The 24620-nt window shown below is 40.6% G+C and overlaps 1 protein-coding gene across 4 annotated transcripts in view; it reads left to right on the plus strand.

Annotated features, from left to right (window-relative positions):
• Window positions 1-23069, plus strand: part of si:ch211-266k8.4 (TBC1 domain family member 10A) — a 111071-nt gene extending 88002 nt beyond the window's left edge. For 3 of the 4 annotated variants that reach the window (XM_043705639.1, XM_043705640.1, XM_043705641.1), the window contains exons 11-12: window positions 16498-16620; window positions 22588-23069. In XM_043705639.1, the coding sequence (XP_043561574.1) occupies window positions 16498-16620; window positions 22588-22820 (356 nt within the window). In that variant the 3' untranslated portion in view covers window positions 22821-23069. The remainder of the gene's footprint in view (window positions 1-16497; window positions 16621-22587) is intronic. The other variant, XR_006313924.1, reaches the window with a different exon arrangement.
• Window positions 23070-24620: the final 1551 nt, after the last annotated feature.

Consider the following 24620-nt stretch of genomic DNA (forward strand, 5'->3'; position numbering starts at 1 on the left):
TCCTAGGATAAATCCCATCCGGCCCAGGGGACTTATCTATTTTCACACTCTGCAGGATTTCTAATACCTCTTCCTTGTGAACCTCAATCCCACTTAGTCTAGTAGCCTGTATCTCAGTATTCTCCTCGACAACATTGTCGTGTTCTAGAGTGAATACTGTCGAAAAATATTCATTTAGTACTTCCCCTATCTCCTCTGACTCCACACACAACTTCCCACTACTATCCTTGATTGGCCTTACTCTCGTCATTCTTTTATTCCCTAAATACCTATAGAAAGCCTTAGGGTTTACCCTGATCTTATCCACCAACAACTTCTCATGTCTCCTCCTGGCTCTTAGCTCTTTCTTTAGGTCTTTCCTGGCTACCTTGTAACCCTCAAGCGCCCGAACTGAGCTTTCACATCTCATCCTAACATAAGCCGCCTTCTTTCTCTTGACCAGAGATTCCACTTCCTTCGTAAACCACAGCTCCCGCGCTTTACAGCTTCCTCCCTGCCTGACAGGTACATACTTATCTAGGACACACAGGAGCTTTTCCTTGAATAAACTCCACATTTCTAATGTGCCCATCCCCTGCAGTTTCCTTCCCCATCTTATCCCTCCTAAATCTTGCCTAATCACATCATAATTGCTTTTCCCTCAGCTGTAACTCTTGCCCAGTGGTAGTCACGTATCCCTTTCTATCACTAAAGTACACATAACAGAATTGTGATCGCTATCACCAAAGTGCTCACCTACTTCCAAGTCTAACACCTGGCCGGGCTCATTAGCCAGTACCAAATCTAATGTGGCTTTGCCCCTTGTTGGCCTGTCTACATACTGTGTCAGAAAGCCCTCCTGCACACACTGGACAAAAACTGACCCATCTATAGTACTCATACTATAGTATTCCCAGTCAATATTTGGAAAGTTGAAGTCCCCCATGACAACTACCCTGTCTCTTTCACTCCTATCGAGAATCATCTTTGCTATCCTTTCCTCTACATCTCTGGAACTATTCAGAGGCCTCTAGAAAACTCCCAACAGAGTGACCTCTCCTTTCCTGTTTCTAACCTCAGCCCATACTACCTCAGTTGACGAGTCCCCAAACATCCTTTCTGCAACTGTAATACTGTCCTTGACCAACAATGCCACACCTCCCCCTCTTACACCATATGTGTCTTTTCAAAAGAACAACCACGAAGGATATGGTGGTGGGGTAGCTTTGTTAGTAGAAGATGGAATAAGTACGGTAGCAAGAAGCAAAAGCAGATGGGAAGATGTAGAATCTATTTAGATAAATAAAACAAGGAGAAGACAACACTGGCAAGTGTAACCTGTAGGTCCCTAACAGTGGGACAGAAAAAAATTGGGAGATAATGAGGTTGTGTGAAAAGGACATCAATCATGCATGCCTTTGATCTTCATGTAGATTAGGAAAATCAAATTACCAGGCAAAGGCAAAAGGCAGAATTCATAGAATGCATTTGAGACACTTTCCTAGAACAACCAGGGATCAGGCTATTTTGGAACTGGTAATGTGTAATGAGGCAGATTTAATAAATATTTTTCGAGTAAAATGTCACCTAGAAAGCATTGATATGGTAAAATTTAGTACTTAGTTTGAAAGGGAGAAACTTGAGTTTGAAAAACTGTGCTGTACATAAATAGGGTAAAATTTACAAAAGAATGAGAGCACAGCTAGTTGGAGTGGATGGGGTCAGATGTTTTAATGGTTTAGGAACAATGGCAGATGTTTAAAAAAAAGTTCACGTCTCACAACAAAGATACGTTCTTGGGGGAGTTGGAGAACCACCAATGTAACCCCTTTATACAAAAGAGATTGAAACAGAAATGGGTAGCTATACTCCAGGTAGCTTTATATCTGTTATTATAAAAGATGTAATAGCAAGGTATTAATATAATATGATCAAGCAGAGTCAACATCACTTCATGAATGGGAAATCATGTCTTGACAATTTATTAAAATTCTTTGAGGTAACAAGCAGAATAGATAAAGGGGAAGAAGTAAATGTAATATATTTGGATTTCCAGAAAGCGGGTTTGATAAGGTGCCAAGCAATGGGCTACTTAATAAGATAAGAGCATACGCTGCTCGTCATAGTATATTAACATGGATAGCTGATTGGCCTAACTAATGGAAGTCAGAGTTGAGATAACTGGGACATTTCAAGATGGCAAGTTGTAATAAGTGGTGGACCACAGGGATCAGTGCTAGGGCCACAATAATTTATAATATATATTAATGAGTTGGGTGAAGAACGTAAATGTACCATATCCAAGTCTGACGATGACACAAAGTTTGAGCCAGTGGTGAGTAAGACTCATCCCTCTGCAGACTCTATAGACAGATTAAACGAGTTGGCAGATGGCATGTAATGTGGGAAAATGTGAGGTCATGCACTTGGCAGGAAGAACAGATGAGCTGAATATGATTTAAATGGAAAAAGCTGCAGCACAGAGGAATTTGGGGCTGCTAAAGAATAAATTGCAAAAAACTTGCATACATGTTCAGCAGGTAATATGGAAGGTTGACCTTTATTTCAAAGGGAATGGAGTATAAAAGTAGGAATGTCTTGCTAGAACTATGCAAGCTATAACTTAGACTAGATCTAGAAATCTGTGAACAGGTATGTATTGCACAAACTCAGTAAGGAGTCACCCAGTTGGGACAGAGGTGAGGATTTATTTCGCCCTGCAAAGGTAGTAAATCTGGGAATTATTTTTACAGAGGGCTATAGAAGCTGGGTCATTAAGTATATTCAAGCCTGAGATAGACAGATTTTTAATTAGTAAGGGAACTAAGGGTTATATAGAAAAGGCAGGAAAGCAGAGTTGAGAGTTCTCAGATCATCCATGGCGAAAGACTTGATATGTCAAATGAGTACTCCAGCTTTTAATGTCTTTTGGTCTCAATATACACTCACTTATATAAATGCTTTGATGTGCATCCTTTCACACAAACACAGAGACCTACACAGATATGTAACAGCTGTGAACTTGAAGATAGACCAGCAGGAAGCTGGAAGAACACAGCAAGCCAAACAGTATCAGGAGGTGGACAAGTCAACATTTCAGGTGTAACCCTCCAAAACATTGACTTCTCCTCCTCCTGATGCTGCTTGGCTTGCTGTGCTCTTCTAGCCTTGGATTCCAGCATCTGCAAGTTTTTGTCTTTAGTGAACTTGAAGATAGCAAAGTGTCTGTCCCATGTTCCCAATTGTACAAAATGGGAGTATGCCACTCTACATATTTGTCTTTATTATTAGTACCATTTTCCCTACTTACTTTATCCTTCTTTCCTGATTGTATGGTGTCCTATTCATGAGAATGTTGGATGCATTGCTGTTTCCAACCTGGAGCAAATGGTGTTCCTTCCTGCCAATATTTTCCACAATAACCTATCCTGCTGAAGTTAATTTCTAAAGAGTTGAATGCCACCTTTCTGTTGTCTGCCAAGCAGCCAACCCAGACTGTTGCTGCTGCCTGTGTGTGTGTGTGTGTGTGTGTGTGGGGGGGGGGGTGGGGAGAAAGAGGTAAGACCAAACTCTGACCCTTGAGCACATCCTGCAAGGCCATCTGTGACCTCTTCCATTGAAAGTCAGCAGCCTTCCACCAGCCTTGCCACAACTCCTGGGGTAGCAGTTTGTTATGATGGGACAAAGCACCTGCAAGGTAGATGCTGAGGGAATGCAGAAATGGTGTCCATTCCATTTTACAAGTATTATTGGATGTGTTGCTGGATTAGATTAGATTCTCTACAGAGTGGAAACAGGCCCTTTGGCCGAACAAGTCCACACCACCCCTCCGAAGAGTAACCCACCCAAACCCATTCCCCTACCCTATATTTACCCCTGACTAATGCACCTAACACCGTGGGCAATTTAGCATGGCCAATTCACATGACCTGCACATCCTTGGCTTGTGGGAGGAAACCGGAGCAAACCCGCACAGACACTGGGAGAATGTGCAAACTCCACACAGACAGGCGGGAATCGAACCCAGGTCCCTGGTGCTGTAAGGCAGCAGGGCTAACCACTGAGCCACCGGGCCGCGCCAAAAAAAAGCCTGTTGGCCTATAGCCTGGTGTTGTATGATTTGAACATTGTATACCTCAGTCTCACACCCAAATCTTGACAATGACCAAGTGCTGGAACTGAGTGGAGCTTGGCAACAGCGCTAAATGCAAAGAGGCCCCTGTGAGATGTGAACTCATAATCTCTGGTTTACAAGACCAATGCTCTAACTGCTGAGCTATCTATGGGGCCTGGCAGTTTTACACTGACCTTCCTTACATTCACCCTTGACTAATGCACCTAACACTACAGGCAATTTAGCATCTTTGGACTGTGGGAGGAAGCCGGAGCACCCGGAGAAAACCTACACAGGCATGGGGAGAATACGCAAACTCCACACAGACAGCTGCCCCAGGCAGGGATTGAACCTGGGTCCCTGGTGCTGTGAGGCAGCAGTGCTAACTACTGTGCCGCTGCTGCAATAGCATTATTATGGAAAGGTTCTTAGTCTGTGGGCTTAATTTCAGGTTTTGGCCAAGAGCACACTCTGATGTTGCCAGCAGATGGTTTGAAATGTGGGGGTTTACAGAGTCATGCTGATAATTGGACATCATTTTAGGAAAGCCGAATGACAGAATTGTTACAGAACAAAAGGAGGCCATTTGGCCCAATGTATCTGCACTGGCTCTCTAATCAATGACTGATTGTGGACAGCCCACAAAAATGATGGGGACCCTTGGTGTCTCCTCCAATGTTTCCTCCTCCCTGCTTTTCAAACCGACATCCGAATGCACATTGGCAGGGACTGTCTAATGATAGCAAGTTCATGGAGCTTGAAGAAAACTGTTAAGAGCTGGACTCCCACTCTAGTGAGTATTAAAAGGCTCACTCTGAGTGGTCCAGGCTTCAGAGCCATTGCCTCAAGACACTGTTGCTTTTTTCTACAACATGAAATACATGGTTCTCATTTGAAATATCGCTACTCCAGCAAAACCAACGCGCCCATTTCTTTATTAAGTCAAAAGACAATAACGTCCCAAGCCAAGGTGTTTCTTCCCAGGTGAGTACAAAACTAGAGGGCATCAGTTTAAGGCGAGAGGGGAAAGATATAAAAGGAACCTATGGGGTAATATTTTCAACCAGAGGTTAGTGCATGTATGGAATGAGCTGCCAGAGGAAATGGTGGAGGCCAGTACAGTTGCACCATTTAAAAGGCCCCTGAATGGTTCCACAAATGACACCTGAATATAATAAGAGGGATTTAGAGGGATAATGGCCAACTGCTGACAAATGGGACTAGATTAATTTAGGATACCTGGTCAGCATGGGCAAGTTGAAACAAAGGGTCTGTTTCCATGCTGTACATCTCTATGACTCTATATACCCTGAAGCAGAGATGAATGGCATATTGTGAAAAGTGTATTATGCCCCCTGTCCCACCTATAAGGATCTGCTTGTTGAGAAATCAGGGACAGCAACCTTGATGGCCACTGGCACTGCCATCCTCTCCCATGTTTGTTATAAGAAGTGGTTTACTTTGTATCTGAAATATAGGTCGTTCAGACTGCTCCTGGCTGAGATGGAGAAGAATGTTTGTTCCCTGAAGACTAATAATGTGTTGATATGGTATAATAAGAGATGTACCCAATCACATGACCCTGACATCAATAAACTAGAAGACACCAGTATAGAATGAACATGTGATGGGAAAGGTCTCAGACACTACATTAGACAGCTGTATTGGAAAACCTAGTCTAGACAGATGTAAATAAAGGAGAATGACATTACATAAGGAGTTGAAGAGCCTTAGTGATACAGAACAAGCAGCCTTGGGGACAGTGCATGTACGGACCTCGACAGCACAAGATGTTGCAAAAACAGCATTGGCATAAAGCCAAAGATAGTCTGTGAGGAGCCCTCTTCCTACTACCTCTGCATATAACTTGCCATCTCTACAGCTTTAGTCCTTGTTTCTGTTGTGTTGCAGCCCAAGAAGGAGTGCAGATATAGACCCATTGCTCAGCAGGCTTTTTGTCGACTGAGACGTTAACCCCTTCCCCAACCATCCTGTCTGGATGTGGCATATTCCCTTCAGAATCAGGTCTTCCAAAAACATGCTGTGATACTTCCACAAACATGTTAAGAGCAAGAGTAAGGCAAAAACATCTTACCTGGGAATTGCATGGCTGGTCCTTTACATAGCACCAGTCGAAGAGGTGCAGGTCTTTCCTATTGCTGAACATATGTTCACTTTGCAGGTAATAACAGAATCCATAATTCTATTTGGCAGAGTATAAACCAAATCATCTCCATGACCCACTCAATTGAGGCATCCACTACAGGTTATGGCAAAGGAAGCACTTTGGTTGCTATTGCTTCACTTCAGAAGTGCTGGTACTATGGAGCATAATTTTTCAGAATATTGTAAGATATTAAAACAAAGCAGTATTCACAAATTTTATTTTGTGAACAACACACTCTTTAGATTAAAGATGTGATCAAATTGTTCAGTTTGGATTTCACAATCTCTCAGACATTGCAATTGTGATCCTAGTCCCCCGGGTCCTTCAAAAGTACTTGAAATCCTATACTCTTCTGATTGTGGTCCTTAAGCGATCTAAATGTGAAGAAAACTCGATGAGCAGGACTGTGGTGAGAGGCCCACGGGAATCTGCACTGTTTATCAGAAGTCCAGAGAAAAGCAGAATAATTGCACAGCAGCACACGAGAGAATGTCCCTGTAGCAATCCCATGTACCTTTGTTGTTTCAGTTCTATTGAAAAGATTCAAAGAGAGCCTGAAGGAAAACATTAAAAGGGTCTCATGATGAATAATTGCAGCCATTCTGTCTTGCTGGTTCGTGGGATCATGTTTGACTTTGCTATTTGTTACCAAGAGGATGTTGTCCTTTTTCCAGTGAACATGATTTCACTCTTTTGAATCACGAGGAAAGGACCCACACTTTAATAGTGCCTCTCACAACCACAGGATGTCCCAAAAGCTGTTGAAACATTTTCTTTAATGTAGTCATTATTATGGTGTAGTCCATTGTGACAGCCAATTTGCACACGGAAAACTCCCACACATACCAATCATGTTTGAATAACATTGATCAAACGATAAATATTTGGCCACAGCAAGACCATAAGATGTACGGACAGAGGGAGGCCAGTCAGCCCAAAAGTTTTTTCTGCTATTTAATTAGACCATCGCTGATCTAAATCTTCAATTCCACTTTCTTGTTTTTTCGTCAAAACTCCTGATGCCCTTATTAAAGAAGAATTTATCTATCTCAGCCTTGATATTATACTTATCAAAACAACCTCCACAGCTATCTGCTGTGAGGATTTCCACAGACTCACTACCCTCTAAAATAAGAAATTCCTCCTCATCTCAGTTCTAATTGGGTGACCCCCTTACTCATGCCCTCTGGTCCTAGATTCTCCTACAAGGGGAACCAAGCTCTCCACATTTACCCTGTCATCTGAGGGACCACAATTCACCAGTATTCTAACTAGTGTCTTGTACAGTTTTAGGAAGACTTTCCTATTTTTATATTCCATTCCTTTAAACTAAAGGCCAACAGTACACTTGCCTTCCTCTGACCTGCTGAATTTGTATGCTTGTTTTGTATAAATAATGCATAAGGATTGTGCTTCAGCTGTCCACAGTCTTTCTCCATTGAATAATATTCAGCTCCTCTATTCTTCCTGCCAAAGCACTTAACCTCACATTTTCCCACATTAACTTCCATGTGCCATTCATGCAGTCTCTTTGCAGACTCTCCTTCCTGTTGTCACCATTCATCATCCCAACTATTTTTGTGATGAGGAAGAGCCAGTGTTGGACTGAAGTGCGCAATGTTAACATTCACACAACACCAGGTTAAAGTCCTGTTGGACAATAACCTGGTGTTGTGTGATTTTTAACTATTTTTGTGTCATCCCAAACTTGGCTACGGTACATTCACTTTCCTCATTCAAGTCATTAATATGTGTTGTAATTATTGTAGCCCCAGCACTGATACTTCTGGCACTTCCCTAGTTAAGGTTTGTCATCCTGACAATACACCTTTTGTCCCAAATCTCTGCCTTCTATTAATTAACCAATCTTCTATCTTTGCTAATGAACTATCTCAGAAATTAACTAGCTTAACGCGTGGTACCTTATCAAATGCCTTCTGGGAATCCAAATATATTGCACTCACTGCTTACCCTTTATTTACCCTGACATTTATCTTTTCAGAGGACTCTAAAAGTTTATCAGGCATTTTTTTCCCTGCATGAATGTATGGTGACTCTGCTTGATGATGGATATTATGTACATTATTTCTAAATGCTTTGATACCACAGAGTCATACAGCATGGAAATAGACCTTTCAGTCCAACTTGTCCCTGCTCACCAGGCATTCCAATCTGACCTAGTCCCATTTGCCAGCATTTGGCTCATATCCCTGTAAACCCTTCCTATTCACATATCCATCAGATACCTTTAAATGTTGTAATTGTACCAGACTCCACCACTTTCTCTGGCAGCTCGTTCCATACATGCACCACCCTCTGCATGAAAACGTTACTCCTTGGGTCCTTTTTAAATCTTTCCCCTTTCACCTTAAACCTACACCCTCTAGTTTTGGATTTCCCCACCCTGAGAGAGAGAAAAATAATCCTTGGCTATTTCCCCTATCCATGCCCCATTGATTTTATAAACTTCTATAAAGTCACACCTCAGTCTGTGACGGTCCAGGGAAAAATGGCCCAGTCTATTCAGCCTCTCCTTATAACTCAAACCCTCCAGTCCCAGCCAACATACTTGTAAATCTTTTCTGCGCCTCATCAAATTAAGAACATCTTCCCTACAGAAGGGTGACCGGAACTGCTATGCAGGATGCTAATCGTTTCATCACCAATGTCCTGTGCAGTCGCAGTATGACATCTCAACTTGTGTACTTAAATGTTCTGATCAATGAAGGCAAGTGTTCTTCTTCACCAACCTATCTACCTGCAACTCCACTTTCAAGGAACTATGCATCTGCATCCCTAGGACTCTTTGTTTGGCAACACTCCCCAGGGCCCTACCATTAACTATATAAGGCCTACCCTGGTTTGTCTTAACAAAATTTAACATCACACATTTTTCTAAATTAAACTCCATCTGCCACTCCTCGGCCCATTGGCCCAAGTGATCAATGTCCCATTGTACTCTGAGTTAATCTTCTTCACTATCCACCAGATCCTTTATTATAGATTCTAATATTTTCCCAAAAGTGAATCTTAAGCTAACTGACCTATAATTAATTGGGTTTTTTTGTCTCCTTCCCTGTTTGAATAAAGATATTACACTGGCAATTCCCTGGTACTTTTTCTGAGTCTAAGAATTCTTGGATGATTACACCCAGTGCATCCACTGTCTCTATACCTACTTCTTTTAATATCCTAAGATGCATTGAGATAGGTACAGGTCTTTAGCCTCATTAAATTTCCCCAGTATTTTTACTCTGTTGATAGTTATTGTTTTTATTTCCTCTCCCCTTTATGTCCTTTGATTATTCATTATTTTTGGAGCGTTATTAATGTCTTCTACAGTGAAGACTGATGCAAAATATTTCCTCCTTTGCCATTTCCTGGTTTCCCCATTATTATTTCCTCAGACTCTCACTCTACAGGGTCTATGTTCATATTGGCCACTATTTCCTTTTTTGCATATCAGTCTTGATGGTAATTGCAAATTTATTCAAAGTCTGTCTTATTCCTCTTTATTATTATTCAGTCATCCTTTGTTGATCTTTAAAACTGTCCCAATCCTCTGACTTAGTACTGACATTTGCCACATTGTGTGCTTTTTCCTTCAATCTGATGCTATGCTTAACTGCTCTGGTTAGCCAGAGTTGACGTATCTCCTTCCTAGAATTCTTCTTTCCAACTGGGATAGGCATTCATTTTAAAACATGAACTATCTTCTTAAACGTATTCCTGATGGCGAGTAAAATTCTCCTTTAAAATCGTTCAATGAGATATTTTGCATCTTTCTTAGCGAGAAATCTCGCCCCAATGATGTCGTGAAACAGCTCTCGCTCAGCCTAACAATTATATGCGATTGAGAAGAATCTGTTTGAAAGGTAGATACTTTTAATTGTAAGTATAGTTCAGCCAAGTAAATAACTTTAAATATTCATTACACATAATTTTTATTAATTCTTTCAAGGAACTTAAAAGTAAGTATTTGGTGAGATTACATCTCCTGTGTTTGAAGTGTTGTTGCTGAATAGAGTTGGCTATGAGCCATTTACTTCAAGGCAAGTTAGTAACACAAGTTTATTCAAACAGTATTCATTCTGTATACTAGCCAGTTTCATAATGCATTCAATGAAAAATGAGAAAAGCGCCCTTTTAAAACATTGTTGTTAATACATTGGGAGACTATCATGTTTCATCATTGTAATTGTGTTTTCTGTAATCGGGGGCATAACTTATGTTATTGGTTAGTGAGAACATGATGCGATATCAACCTTCTGAACATATAATGTTTCAAATTAGCTGGAAGCTGTTTAGTATTACTGAATCTACCCATTTATGGAGTAGTGTGGGAAAGACTGATTTATTCCAACTTGAAATGGACTTTTTCCAAAAGTCTATTTTTACCAAAGATTGGCTATGGTTCAGTGGAGAGCACTGTCACCCCTCAGTCACAGGCTTGTAAGTTCAAGACCCATTCCATAGACCTCACCATGAAATCAGGCTAACAGTGGCGATGTAGTACAGAGCAGACTCAGTTCCTCGATGTTGGGGATGTGGGCCTGAGAGATCATACTGATATTGATCTACCTATCCTACCAATGGATTTGCAGGATTTTGTGAAGACATTGTTGGTAGTATTCTTGACTTATTTCTTGTGCATTTTCCATGTCTCTGGCTCGTATAGGGCAGGGGGTAATATGCCACCCTGTAGACTATGAGCTTAGTGATAGGCTTGTGGTCTTTGTCATTAAATACTCTGCTCTACAGACAGCCAAAGACAATACTGGCAACTAGAGGTGATGTTGAGTTTCATTGTCTATGTCTGCCTTCATTCAGAGGAGGGTCCAAAGGTATGAGATTTGATCCACATTGTCCAAAATGGCTTGCTATAAATCTTTATTGTTGAGGGATAATTGCATGACGAGAAAAGATGGTAGAGGAATTTTGTTTTCTGAATGTTTAGCCTAAGGGCCATTTTACCATATGTCTCCATGGACGTGTGGACAACGGTTTGGAGTTTGGCCTCTGAGTGTATGCAAGTGGAACATCAATGATTCTGGATTGGATTAGTGCTGAATATATTCTTGAATTGCTGTCTGTAATATATAGACACTCATGTGCTGTTATGGAAGGAGATTTTTCAAATTTTGACCCAGTGACATTGAAGGAACAGCAAAATAGATCTATGGTGTTTTGCTTAAAAAACTTGTGGGTTTGGTGCTTTCATGCATTTGCGGTTCTTGTCCTTTTAGGTGGTAGAGAATTGTGGGTTTTGAAGATACTGTTAGAAAAGTTTTCAATAGTTTCTGAAGTAGTTGTGAACATCATTCAACAGTGGGAATTGGGGAAAACTCTCCACAGGTTGAAACCATACCTGGTACAAAGGAAGATAATAATAGTCGTTGGTAGTCAGTCATCTCAGCCTCACGATATCTCATCAGGCATTCCTCAGAAACTAAACCCAACCATCTTCAGTTGCTTCATTAATGATCATCCTTCTATCATAAGGTCAGAAGTGGGGATGTTTGCTGATGATTGCACAATATTCAGCACCATTCAAGACCATTCAGAAACTGAAGTAGTCATGACAAAATATAAAAAGACCTGTACACCATCCAGGCATGGGCTGACAAGTGAGTAGTAATATTTATGCGACACAAGTGCCAAGCAATGACCATCTCCAAGAAGAGAGAATATAACCATCAGCCCTTGACATTCACTTGTTTTATCATTGCTGAATCCCCATTATTGATATCCTGGGATTACCAATGACCAGAACTGACGTGGACTATCCATTTAAATACTTTGGCTACAGCAGCAGTCCAGAGCTTTGTGAGTACGAGTTAATAACATAACCACTACACTACAAAGCCGAATTGGTACCACAAAGGGGTGCAGAGACTAGTAAGATAGATCTGTTTAAGGATAAACTAGATTAGTAAACAAGAATAAAATAATAGGAACCTTGGCTGATAGGATTAAGTATGAAAAATAAGCACTAGTGAAAACGAGTTGATCCAAATAGCTTATTTGAATCCTGTGAAGATTATGTAAATATATACATAATTAAACGTTTCAAATTATTCCCATTCAACAAGAGAAATGTGAATAAGGTGAATATTCTCTTTCATCTAATCTGCCATCTCATTCCCATCATCCTGTTAAATTGAACCAAATGATCCCACAGCAAGTTTTCAAAGAAGAGCATGGAAATTCCCTTGATGCCCAGACCAACATTTATTCTTACTCAATTCAGTCCACACCGTGGCACTTAAAACATTGAATTCCATTTTTAAAATCTGTAAATAAAATACTGTTGTAGTGAAAATTACTATGAAGCTGTCAGATTGTCATTTTTAAAAACAAACTGTCAACTTACATCCTTTAGGGCTGGGAATCCTAAACAGTCTGGCTACAGTTACATACCAACCTAGTTAATTCGTAACTGCCCTCTAATGTGGTCTAGCAAGATCCTGTATACCTTTGTTACATAAACTGCAGCATTTCCAGAAAGCCCACCAACTCCTTCTGAAGGAAACGCAGATGTCAAAAATGGCAGCCTTGCCATCAATGTCCAAATCCTGATTTAAGAATGTGGAAAAAAACTGGCACAAATGTTATACAATTTTGGAATGAGCTTGTTGCAAGTTCTTTTTGGGTACGATTTGCAATAATATCTTCGTAAACCATGTTTTGTTTTTTTGATTCCTTACAATTCTTTAAAGAACAAAGACTGAGCTGTCAAATCTCCTTATTGAAACTCTGTTTTGAGAAAAAAGCATTTGGAGAATTTGAACTTAAAGTTCTTTCTATTCAAAAATATCTGGAGGAGTTCCTGGTTGTCTCAATATCTCCTCACTGCTGTTTTGAAACAAGACTTACTTACAAAGCAACATGCTTCCTATATTATGTCTAATTCATAGGCAGCAGCATAAACTTCACAATATTTCTTCTAAGCACAGGTAGTTTAATATATGTTTGCTGCCACTCATCCATGTGAAGAACAGATGCAAACAATACGAGAAGTTCAGCTTTATTATCATAATTCAGTGCAAAGATTCTGTTGTGGTTTTGTCTGCACCACTACATTTCTGTGCATATATCTGCACGTCCACAGTCGATCGATATGGAGATAACAAAGAACAAAGGACCACTATGCAAAATTGGTCATGTGAAGCTTAATACATTTTTTTATTTAAATGAAAGTTCACAATGTTAAAGAAATAAACATGTTCTTCCTTGTATAAAAAAACGCTGACTCTGCAATCCCTGGTGTTAACCTTTGCTCCAGCACTTTTTAAAGTAGTAGAAAGATTGGCAGAATTTTTGCCCAAGCTACTTTTATAGAAAGAGAAGATTGCTCTTGCCTGAAATTACCCAGTATGACCATAAAATATATCATTTTTGGCATAACTATCAACTATTGTCATTAACTGTATAGAAAACCTCTTTGTTAGCTATTATAGCCATGCAAGAATTACCACTTCAATATGAAACATTTATAGGACTTTAGTCACATCTCCATTTATATCTGCTTTGCTAGGGTTATAGCATTTGACCCTCCCATGGAGCCATGTTGACAAGAGCTAATAATACAATCAGGACACTAAATTGTACACCTTGTGTATTCTTTAATCCTTATTTTAAATGATATTTAAAGATTCCCTCCAGTGTGGAAACAGGCCTTTCGGCTCAACAATCCCTCCGAAGAGTAACCCACCCAGACCCATTTCCCTCTGACTAATGCACCTAACACTATGGGCAATTTAGCATGGCCAATTCACCTGACCTGCACATCTTTGGACCGTGGGAGAAAACCCACACAGACACAGGGAGAATGTGCAAAGTCCACACAGACAGTCACCCAAGGCTGTAATCGAACCGGGGACCCTGGTACTGTGAGGCAGCGGTGCTAACCACTGAGCCACAGTCCTGCCCAATTTTTGTCCTTTCCATTCCCATGCATTTTCCCTTGGAAAAAATTTAATGAAGGTTTTTAAATAAAGACAAAAATTTGCAATCACCTAGAACCTTTTCACAAGCTCAGGATATCCACCAAGAAATGTTTGAAGTGGTTTCCTCCAGCAGAGCCTTCAGTTATCTTCCCCATTTTCGGAACTCCCTGAAACCCTCTGCTTTCCTCTTCATCTTTCCCTTCCTTTCCAAAAGGGCCTCCTCTTGTTTATATGATAGACAATGTACATTTATCTACCTGACATTTTAAAAAGGTTTGACGACAGTTTAATTTAAGACAAAACAGGAAACATAAGTCATTGTGTTATAGGAAACACAACCAATTTGCAAGCTCCCGCAACAGCAATTGACAAACGCCCAGGTAATCCACTTATTTGTGATTTTTGTTGGGTGGTAGGTATTGGTCTGCACCAACAGAAATAAATAAACCTGCTCTCCTTTGAAATAGTTGCATAAGACCCTTCACATCCACCTGGGAGTAAGATGAAGCTTGGTTTGATATCTCCTCAAAAAAGAACATACGAACAAAAGGAGACACAGTTCTGCCATTCAGTGAGGTCTTGGCTGATCTGTAACCTAACTCCATAGCCCTAAAAAAGCTTAAGCTCAGAAGAACCTGTCGCGTTCAATGGCATTAACATCATTGAGTTCTTCTCTGTAAATGTGGACCAGCTAGTTTAAATCCTGTGGCTACAAGAAGAGCAGGTCATAGACTGGGAATATTGCAGTTAGTAACTCAAATCCTGCCTCCTTATATACTGTCCATTACCTACAAGCCACAAGTCAAGATTGTGATGGAATATGCTCTGCTTCCCTGGATAAGTGCAGCTGCAACAACAATCAAAAAGCTTGACACTATGGGGGATACAGAAGTCATGGAGCTCAGGATATCTGCCAAGAAATGTTTGAAGTGGTTTCCTCCAGCAGAGCCTTCAGTTATCTTCCCCATTTTCTTGGAGTCCCATAGCACGGAGACAGGTCCTTACTTTATTGATATCACATCTACTGCCATCAATATTCACTCCCTCACCACTGATGCACAGCAACCTCTACCACCTAGAAGGATAAGGCAGCAGATGCATGGGAACATCACCAGCTGCTAGTTTCTCTCTAAACCATATACCATCCTGACCTTAAGTGATATCACTATTCCTTCACTGTTGGCTGAGTCAAAATGCTGGAACGTGCTAAAACCACTGGGTGAGCCCACACCCAAGGTCTGCAACAGTTCAAGAACGTGGCTCAAATTTAACTTCTCTAAGCCATTTACAGATGGGCAATAGACACTAGATTAGCCAGAAATGCTCAGTTCTTCCCAAACAAATAAATAAGTGAAAAACTAATTTAAAATCAAGAGGTAATCTAGTATCAGCTGTCATTTGTAGAATTAAGTTCCAAACTTCCGTCACTTTTTGTCTGGAATGCTTCCCTAAATTGATTTCTTAAAGGTCTGAATTTAATTTTTAGGCTATGCGTATGTAACAAGGGACAACTGCACTCTCAAAGGGGTCACCTTTCAGATGAGGCATTAAACCAAAGCCTGATCTGTAGGCCTGCTGAATGTAATGGCTGCCATGGCAGAATTTCTAGGAAGAGCAAGGCATAGTTCTTATCATTCAATCAACACAACAATTATCTGATCATTATCACATTGCTGTTTGTGGGAATTTGCTGACCAAATGAATGCTGCATTTCCTACAACAGTCACTAAACTTCAAATATTACTACAGGCAATCCCCAGGTTGTGAACAGGTTTCATTCTGTAGTCTATTTGTTCACAAGTTGAAAAACAATGCAGGACAGTGTAAAGCAGCTGTTTATAAGTGCACGAAATGTTCAAATGTTGAAACTTTAAAATCACATCCTTCTAAGGGGTTGTGTTCGTAAGTATGAACACTTGTAAGTTGGACTTTTGTAAACTGGGGACCTTGTGTAGTTAGCACATTGAGATGCCCAATGGAAGCTATGAAAAACACAATATAAATGCAAGGCTTTCTCTCTTTTCCTCCACTAGTAGACTTGTAAATGTGGTTGTGTAACCCATCATCCAAGTTGTTAGTGAATATGGTGAATAGTTGAAGCCTCAATAGAGATCCTTGCGCAGCACAACTAGTCACATCAGATGTTACCTCTGACTTTGTGACACCCATCCAGCTCTGGGGTGTCAGACTAAACTTAGTGCTGAAATCTTAGGAATGGGACTTGAACCCCTAATCACTGAAATATTATTGATGTTTATATCAAGGTCTGTTCTGTGATATATCCACAGGCAAACACTCCATTCAGGCAGCCACTGTGGAAAATACGACAAAGCTAAATGGGAAAAAAGCACCTGACACAAAGGGAGCAGAAGGGAAGAGGACTACAAGGTCAAGTTCATCGATAGGAAGAGGTACGTCTCCACTCTCAATATTACCTTTTCAGCACTGAATTACAACTTCAGTTTTTTTTATTTACAAGATAAAGTAATGATCAGTAACAGCAAGTAGAGGATATTTTAATATTTTAAGCACAAACAATGTGTAACCTGGATCACAATTCACAAAAAGACAAGTAGAGAGGGTAAGTATCCAGAGTACACAGTTTCGGTAATCAGCAAAACAGTCACAAGAAAATTTATGAAGTGAGTTGCTGTAATCTGGGTTACACCACCTGGAAGGGTAGGTCGGAACGGATCCGATAATAACTTGTCTTTACATGGGCCTGCAGGCCACTTCCAAGGAACTTGATCAGAGACAGCGAGCTATATGAGGAGACATTGAGACAGGTGATGCACGTCTGAGACAGAACTGTGGATTTTAAGAAATATTGTATCACATTGGAAGACTGAGAAGTTTTAAGATTCAGGGAGGGAATTCCACAGTTTAAGGCCCATGCAGCTGAATGCAAAGCCACTAGTAGTAGTAAAGCAATGAAAATCGGAGATGTGTGTAAGACCAGTGAGGGAGGAACACAGACTTATAGCCCTTGAGCTGGTAGTAATTGTAAAGAGAGAATTGGATAAAGGCTTGAAAAGGAAAACATTTTTTGACCAATGGAAGAAATAAAAGAGTAAAATGAAAGAATTGAAGAGCTCTTTCAAAGAGCTGGTACACATGTGATGGATCAAATGGCCTCTTCTAATGCTGTATCATTCTAAGGAGGCAGGTGATTTGCAACATTCTCCAAAACATGAACGATGGAAGATAATCTACCCCTCTGTCTACCCTCAAAGAAATCCCAGCTCTGGAATTTCCTACAACCTCGCATCATCGGTATTGGAGTTCTCAACGCAATGGAATAATGATGGTTTAACTCAACAAACACTTTTTTAATGGCAGAAAATAGCACAACCTGATATCACCCTAATCTAGATTTGTCATTAGGGTCTGCTATCCTCTAGGATTGCCCTGAAGTCTTCAAGAATAAAAAATTATTCTCCTAGGTCCTGAAGTTCACAACATGCCGGAGAAACATCACAGCAGATTCTCATGATGAACAGTAAATCTGACTGGTCTTGTTACCTGCTACTCTTCAGTTTCATACAATCTAGACAATCTGAATTTTGACATAATTGATACATCCATGCAGTACACTTAGCACTTCTCAATCGTTTGAGAACGATGTTGTAACTACAAATTATGGCAAACCCTGTAAAGCTACGCTACTCCATTTTACAAAGAGCAACTCAGTGTTATTCAGTCTAATGATGGAACCATCAAAGAATGCATCCACCTACAGGTGTCAACCCTGCATTGCCCAGTGAGCTACTACAAAGTGAATTAATGTGGAGAATATGGGAGATGGGATTAATTTTCCCATTCCTCTGAAACAGAATTAAGTGTCAGTTCAAAGCAGGATACAGTCCAGCACTGTCAATGATGATGAGGAATTGAGATTACAAGGACAGTTGAAGGTTTATTTGCTGTGGTCATTAGATGTTGCACTGGCCTTTGCTGAGTTTTTTTTTAATCAGTGCATGTATCTTGTGCTGCAGTTACTTGACAACTTGGTAGAATTCTGCTCCTGTTAGTCTAAGTCACAACAGTATATTTTATTCGTTCACTCATCCATTGACAGATTTTCTCTTCAGTTATATCCTGTAACCTGTTCAAAGCATGAACTTGTACAAAGTCTGACTCAATTGACAAAAGATTAGCGATGGTTCTTGTGTTGTTTTGTCTGGAGTTAATCTTGTTGAGTTTCTGTGGTGGTTTGTCTTAGACAACTTTCTTTTCTTGTTACGCATCTCCATGACCTGTTTTTATTTTATTTTTAATATCCTTTCTTAGCATGCGGGCGACATTTGGAGTTGCTCATCCATAGTTGCCCTGAGAAGATGGTGGTAGGGCACCTCTCCCAGGAATAGCCATTGTTTATACAGCTGAGTGACTTTCTGGATGACTTCAGAGGACATTTAGGGGCTCCAGTCCACTGATCGAACTGTGATGAAGGAAGACCTTACAGAACAAGTGGGGTTAGATATGCAACTCCAGAACTTCCTGGCCACTGCACCCACCACACTGTCCTGTTGGAGGCAGGAGGTGTCTCAATGTACTGGTGAAAATTAATGTGACCTCCAGCTGTGAATCAATCTCCATGCCCCATATAGCATTACACAGCACAAAAGAAAGCCATTCAGCCCATCTTGTTCCGTGTTGACTCTCTGAAAGAGCAAGCCAATTAGTCCCACTCCTCTGCTGCTTTCTCACGAAATCCCTGCAGATCTTTTCACATACAGCATTTATCTAATTCCTCATTGAATCCAGAGGTGTGTGATAACATCTCTGAACAGGTTGATTCAAAAGCAACAACAAATTCCTTAATGAATTTATTTCTGCCATGCTTTCACTTGCTACAAAAAAAATTCTTAATTTTGCCTCTGGTTCTTTTCCCTTAAATGTATGTCCTTTGGTTACTGAACCTCCTGCCAATGAAAGCATTTTTTCTCTATCAAAACCTCCTATGATTAATGATAATTGCAAAATCAGCTCTCTGCATCAATCCTGTTTTGAGAGAAGAGTTGAAGTATTCAATGATTGGACTAGTTTCAACTCTGTACTGGCCCACAGCCAGCAATGATTGGGATAAAAGTTTTCTTTACTCGAGTTGTGAGTGCTAAGGCAGCATCCTGATCTACATATTGCAGCAAAACCTTTCCTCATCACTGGGAAGGACAAAGGTAAAGTCATCCAGTTCCACCGGACAGTAGGGTTTCTCTCCCATTTGAGAAAGACGACCAGTGGTGGTTTAACCTGAGGGCCACCATGCCTCAGGCAAGCAGGACAGGTTGAGAAGGAAAGGCCTTCATGATTACCTCAGCTGGTGCAGGAATTGAACCCATGCTATTGGCATCGCAAACCAGCCATCCAGCCAACTGAGCTGACCAACACCCATCTATGGTTGGTTTAAGTTGGTGTGGCTATGCTTTATCATTACCTCAAAACCGTTGGCTGGCACAAAAGAAAACAAAAATGTCTGAAACACGCAGTAAGAGTCATCCATTGCCCTACATACTCCCACAAGTCTTGCTTTCATATGGGGTACGGCAGGGTCTCAACACAGACATTAATCTGAGATATCCTGCATGGACATGACATTAGACATCATGTGGCACACTTCCATTGGGAGCTACGACTCAAGACACTCAAACAGATGTGGTGAGTAGGTCTGAAGATGTACAGGTTAGGAGGATTGGCCATGCTAACATGCCCATTGTGTCCAGGAATGTATAGGATAAGTGAATTAGCCATGGAAAATGCCAAGTTACAGGAATAGGATAGGAAGCTGGGTCTGGGTGGGATGCTGTCCGGAGAGTCAGTGTGGACTCGAGGTGCCTAATGGCCTGCCTCCGCACACTACAGATTTAATGATTCTATAACAATCAATTTTATATGAACATAATACTCTATGCAATGCAATGTCATAGACAGTTGCACTGCGATAACAGATTTGTGAGGGCAAAGTCACGAAACTTACCCTTTCCTTTCATTTTCTCCCCATGTGTTCCAGGCCTAACCTGGCAGTTATGTCTGTCAGGTCTCAGCCAGCTCAGTCAGAATGGGTGCTACTGAGCCACTGTTTCTAATGGAAACCAAAGTGCTACTCTCAGAGCTTCTTCCCAGTCATGTATATACAAATGCATCGGAACTTCACCAACAACTGCAACCTCCCGTCAAGTCACACACCATCCATACGCTGAACTATATTCCTTCACCAAGTTGAAATGAAACATGAAGGAACATATTGTTAATATGCAAAACGCACCAAGGTGATTCATAGGTGTAGTTATCAGCCAGTTATTGACACAGAGCCACATTGGGAGATATTAAGGAAGGTAACTCGCATTTATCTTATACAGTTAAGCATGGGCAACAAGTGCTGGTGCTTCCAGTCACAACAACAACCCCAAACAAGTTAATTCAGAAAATAACCAAAGTCTTGATCGAATTTTTATTCTGTCCCATAGCAGCTTTAAAAAATTTGTTCATGGGATATGGGCATCGCTGGCTAAGTCAACATTTATTGCCCAACCCTAATTACCCTGGAGAAAGTGACAATGAGCTGCCTTCCTGAACCACTGCAGTCTTTAGGATGAAGGGACTATTAGGAAGGGAGTTCAAGAATTTTAACCCAGCGACAGTGAAAGAATGAAGTTACTATCCCAAGACAGTGATGGTGAGTGGCGTGGTAGGGAATGTGATGGTGATGGTGTTTTTGTGGCTGCTCTTTATGTTTCTTCTAGGTTTGTTTTGCTAATCAAGCCAGTCCCAAATTGCACTTTGTTTTCCTTGCACAAAAACATGCACAATATGGTGCCAAAGAATTGGGCAGCATGGTTAGAAGCCATTCAACCCATATTTCTGCACCAGCTAATTTGAAGGACTGTCTAGATAGTCCTAAACCCCTTCTGTTTCCCTGCTATATTTCCTTCTTCAAGTATTTGAAATCTAAAACCCATTAATGCACTTTAATATTGGGACCAGCGTCCATTGGATGTTAAGCACTCTGAACTGAGTTCCTGACTTTGAGGATAGAGCTGTATTAACTGGAAGCAGGAGTTAACTGCAAAATTAACCTTGAGATAATAACAGGTACCTTCAGGAAAAACTTTCAACCTTGGGGTGTTTAACGCTTGCGCAAAGTCATCAAGAAATGTTCCATTTGGATCCAAGTCTTCACCACAATGAGTGTTTCAGGCAGGAATTCTATGTCTGGATGCGAATTATGCTTGGTATGCCTTCATCTCAACTCTCCTGTGGTAACATAACTTAGCAATGATATGAAAAGATTCCTCAATTACATGGGATTAAGAGTAATTGGTATTCAGCCCTGTTTCATTTTATTCATAAATGCATACTGACATTATCATTTACTTAGCCAAGTTCTGCTCCATGTATGATGTGCTTATAAAGTTGCATCTCAGGGTTTGCAATTTGTAATTTCCTTATTGTTCCAGAAATATTTTTGCTCTTGTCCATTCTCAAATGTGGGGATTCTTGGTCCATTGGTTGTTTATCCTTGATTGCCCCTTGAAAGCCAATCAGAAAATTGGAACATGTCTATTAAGAATTGCCTTTAACTATTACAGGGTGAACAATCATAGTCTCTCCAGTATCTCCATATACTTGTGAAGTCCTTCATCCCTGGTATTAATCTAACACATCTCCTCTGCAACCTCTCTGAAGCCTTGACACACTTCCTTATCGGTGATGAGAAAGTGAGGTCTGCAGATGCTGGAGATCAGAGCTGAAAATGTGTTGCTGGAAAAGCGCAGCAGGTCAGGCAACATCCAGGGAACAGGAGAATTGACGTTTCGGGCATAAGTCCTGAAGAAGGGCTTATGCCCGAAACGTCGATTCTCCTGTTCCCTGGATGCTGCCTGACCTGCTGCGCTTTTCCAGCAACACATTTTCAGCTCCTTATCGGTGATGTCCAACACTGAGCGGATTGCTCCATCAGGGGCCTAACCAGTGATTGATAAAAAGATAGCTTTACTTCCTTGTATTTGCACTTTTTATAAAGACCAATATTCCATTTTTTATAACAGCCCTGTCAATCTGACATGTTAACTTCAAAGATTTTTCTATGTGTTTCTCCGTTTTTGTTTGGAATTATTCCATTGTTTATATTGCCTCTCCACACTCTTTACACAAAAATGCGTATGGTGGCAAAATCCACAGATCCACTCTTGAGGAGTCTGGATAAGTACATGAGAGCAAAAAGTATTGAAGGGAGGATGAATTGAAGAGATTTGGTGAGAGCCTTATGTTCAGCACTGATCTGAGCATTTCTATGAATGAGCTGTGCCTATGCTGCAAATGTTAATGCAATTTTTATCACAATTGTTAAATGTGTTTCTTTTTATTGGTTCCATAAGGAGCTGGACAACAAGAGACATTGAAGGACACGCTTACCAAGATGCTGAAAATAGCCCGCTGTTACCTGCAAGATTTGCGCCACTTGTCTGAAGGACACAAGGAAACCCCTTCACAGGAAAAAACATTGTTTATCCCTGGTCATTCAAAGCGTCGGTCAACTACTCTCAACAACAAAGGGCAGGCGAGGAGGGGGATTAGTGGGAGGGGGAGGATTGAGAAAACTTCCCGATAAGATCGGGTTAAACTTGCCATCGACAGGGAACCAATATTATTTCCTCGTCAGTTTAGCAAAGAAAACTATTTGAAAGGGGAGTGGATATTTTGACTCTGTAATTAGGTGTCCACTACTACTGACTCCATGTTATTTGTTCATTAAATGTGCCGAGTTAATTAACTTTGTCTCGTAAATATATTTTTTAAAAAGCAGTGCCAATCCTCATAGTTTGTCACTAATGCACTTGTGTCTAATGAAATGCACTCTCAAGCTTTATATTAAAAAAAGTTTAAAATTAGTTGCTGCTGTTTTATGTTTTTTTTAATTTACTCAAGGGATGTGGGTGTCCCTGGCTAGGCCAGCATATATTGCCCCATCCCTAATTGCCCAGAGGGCTGTTAAGAGTCAACCACATTGCTGTGGTTCTAGAGTCACATGTAGGCCAGACCAGGTAAGGATGGCAGATTTCCTTCCCTAAAGCACATTAGTAAACCAGAAAGGTTTTTTCCAACAATAAATTCATAGTCATCATTAGACTCTTAATTCCAGCTTTTTTTTTTAGTTCAAAATCCACCATCTGCTGAAGTAGGATTTGAACCCAGGTCCTCAGAACATTAGCTAAGTTTCTAGATTAATAGTCTAATGATAATACCACTAAACCATTGCCTCTCCTCTGCCCTCTGTCTAATTATCTGAGGAGCTCAACACTTTATTATAAGAAAAGACTCATGCTGTCAGGCAGTGCTTGAAGGAAAATAACTATTCCTGCCCAGTACGTCCTAGAATGATGGTCCCAACCCAAAGTTGCTTAGCTCAAACCCATTTGGAGTTGCTCTTCAAATTTAACTGATGTGGAGTGAGAGTGGGTAAGAGAAAATGATCCTGTCATGTAAACAGGCTGCCTTTGAGGTATTTCCACATATTGTTGGCTCCTGCAGATTCCATGCTGGCTGAGAGTTGACGTGATTCTCACTATTCCCTTCCAAATCATCCCGAATTCACACCAGGTTAAAGCCATTGCTGCTGGACAAAATCAGAAAGGAACAGTCTAAAGGAATAAGAACTCCACACGGATCAGGCAGATATTGGCAGGTTTAAGGGACCATTTCATTTCCCTCACAAAATGATCATTCAATAGGGAGCGAAATAAGAATTGAGTTCATTTCTAGCATAAAGCCCACTATTTAATGGGTGGTAGCTTCAACAGGGCTCAGTGAGAGCATCTGCACTAAAAATAGCTTCCACTCTCCATCATTTACCACTGTGGGAGAACCAGAGCATTGTTCTATTTTCCAAATGTGGTCTAGTCAAGTTTCTTTACAAGTTTGGAAAAAAAACTCCTTTGCTTTTGACTATTATTCAGTTTGACCGAGACCCATGGTTTCTATACATTTTGTAGCTTTGCTAACCTACATAGATTATTTTCAATGATTTCTGTAACCTTAGATCCCTTTACACTTTGACATTGTGTGGCCTTTTATTTTTCCAAGAGTGAGTATCTTTATCCCTCTTACCAAATGCAGCACCTCGCACCTTGCTATATTGGAAAAGCAGAAAAAGACTCGTTTAACACAACAGGTGCAGATGTTTGGGGTCAATTTAAAATATCAGACTGTCTTTCATAAATATTGTTGGAAAAGATTAATAAAAAGTTACAAAATCTAGGTAGCTAAATGGAGTTTATATAGATCAGTTGTAGTCTTAGGCTTGGGCTAATAAATCATGAACAACATATTTACACAGAGAAAAAGGTCTGCAGATGCTGGAGATCAGAGATGGAAATGTGTTGCTGGAGAAGCGCAGCAAGTCAGGCAGCAT

This window comes from Chiloscyllium plagiosum, chromosome 16 (assembly GCF_004010195.1).
Source record: "Chiloscyllium plagiosum isolate BGI_BamShark_2017 chromosome 16, ASM401019v2, whole genome shotgun sequence".
In the NCBI taxonomy this organism is placed as follows: Eukaryota; Metazoa; Chordata; class Chondrichthyes; order Orectolobiformes; family Hemiscylliidae; genus Chiloscyllium; species Chiloscyllium plagiosum.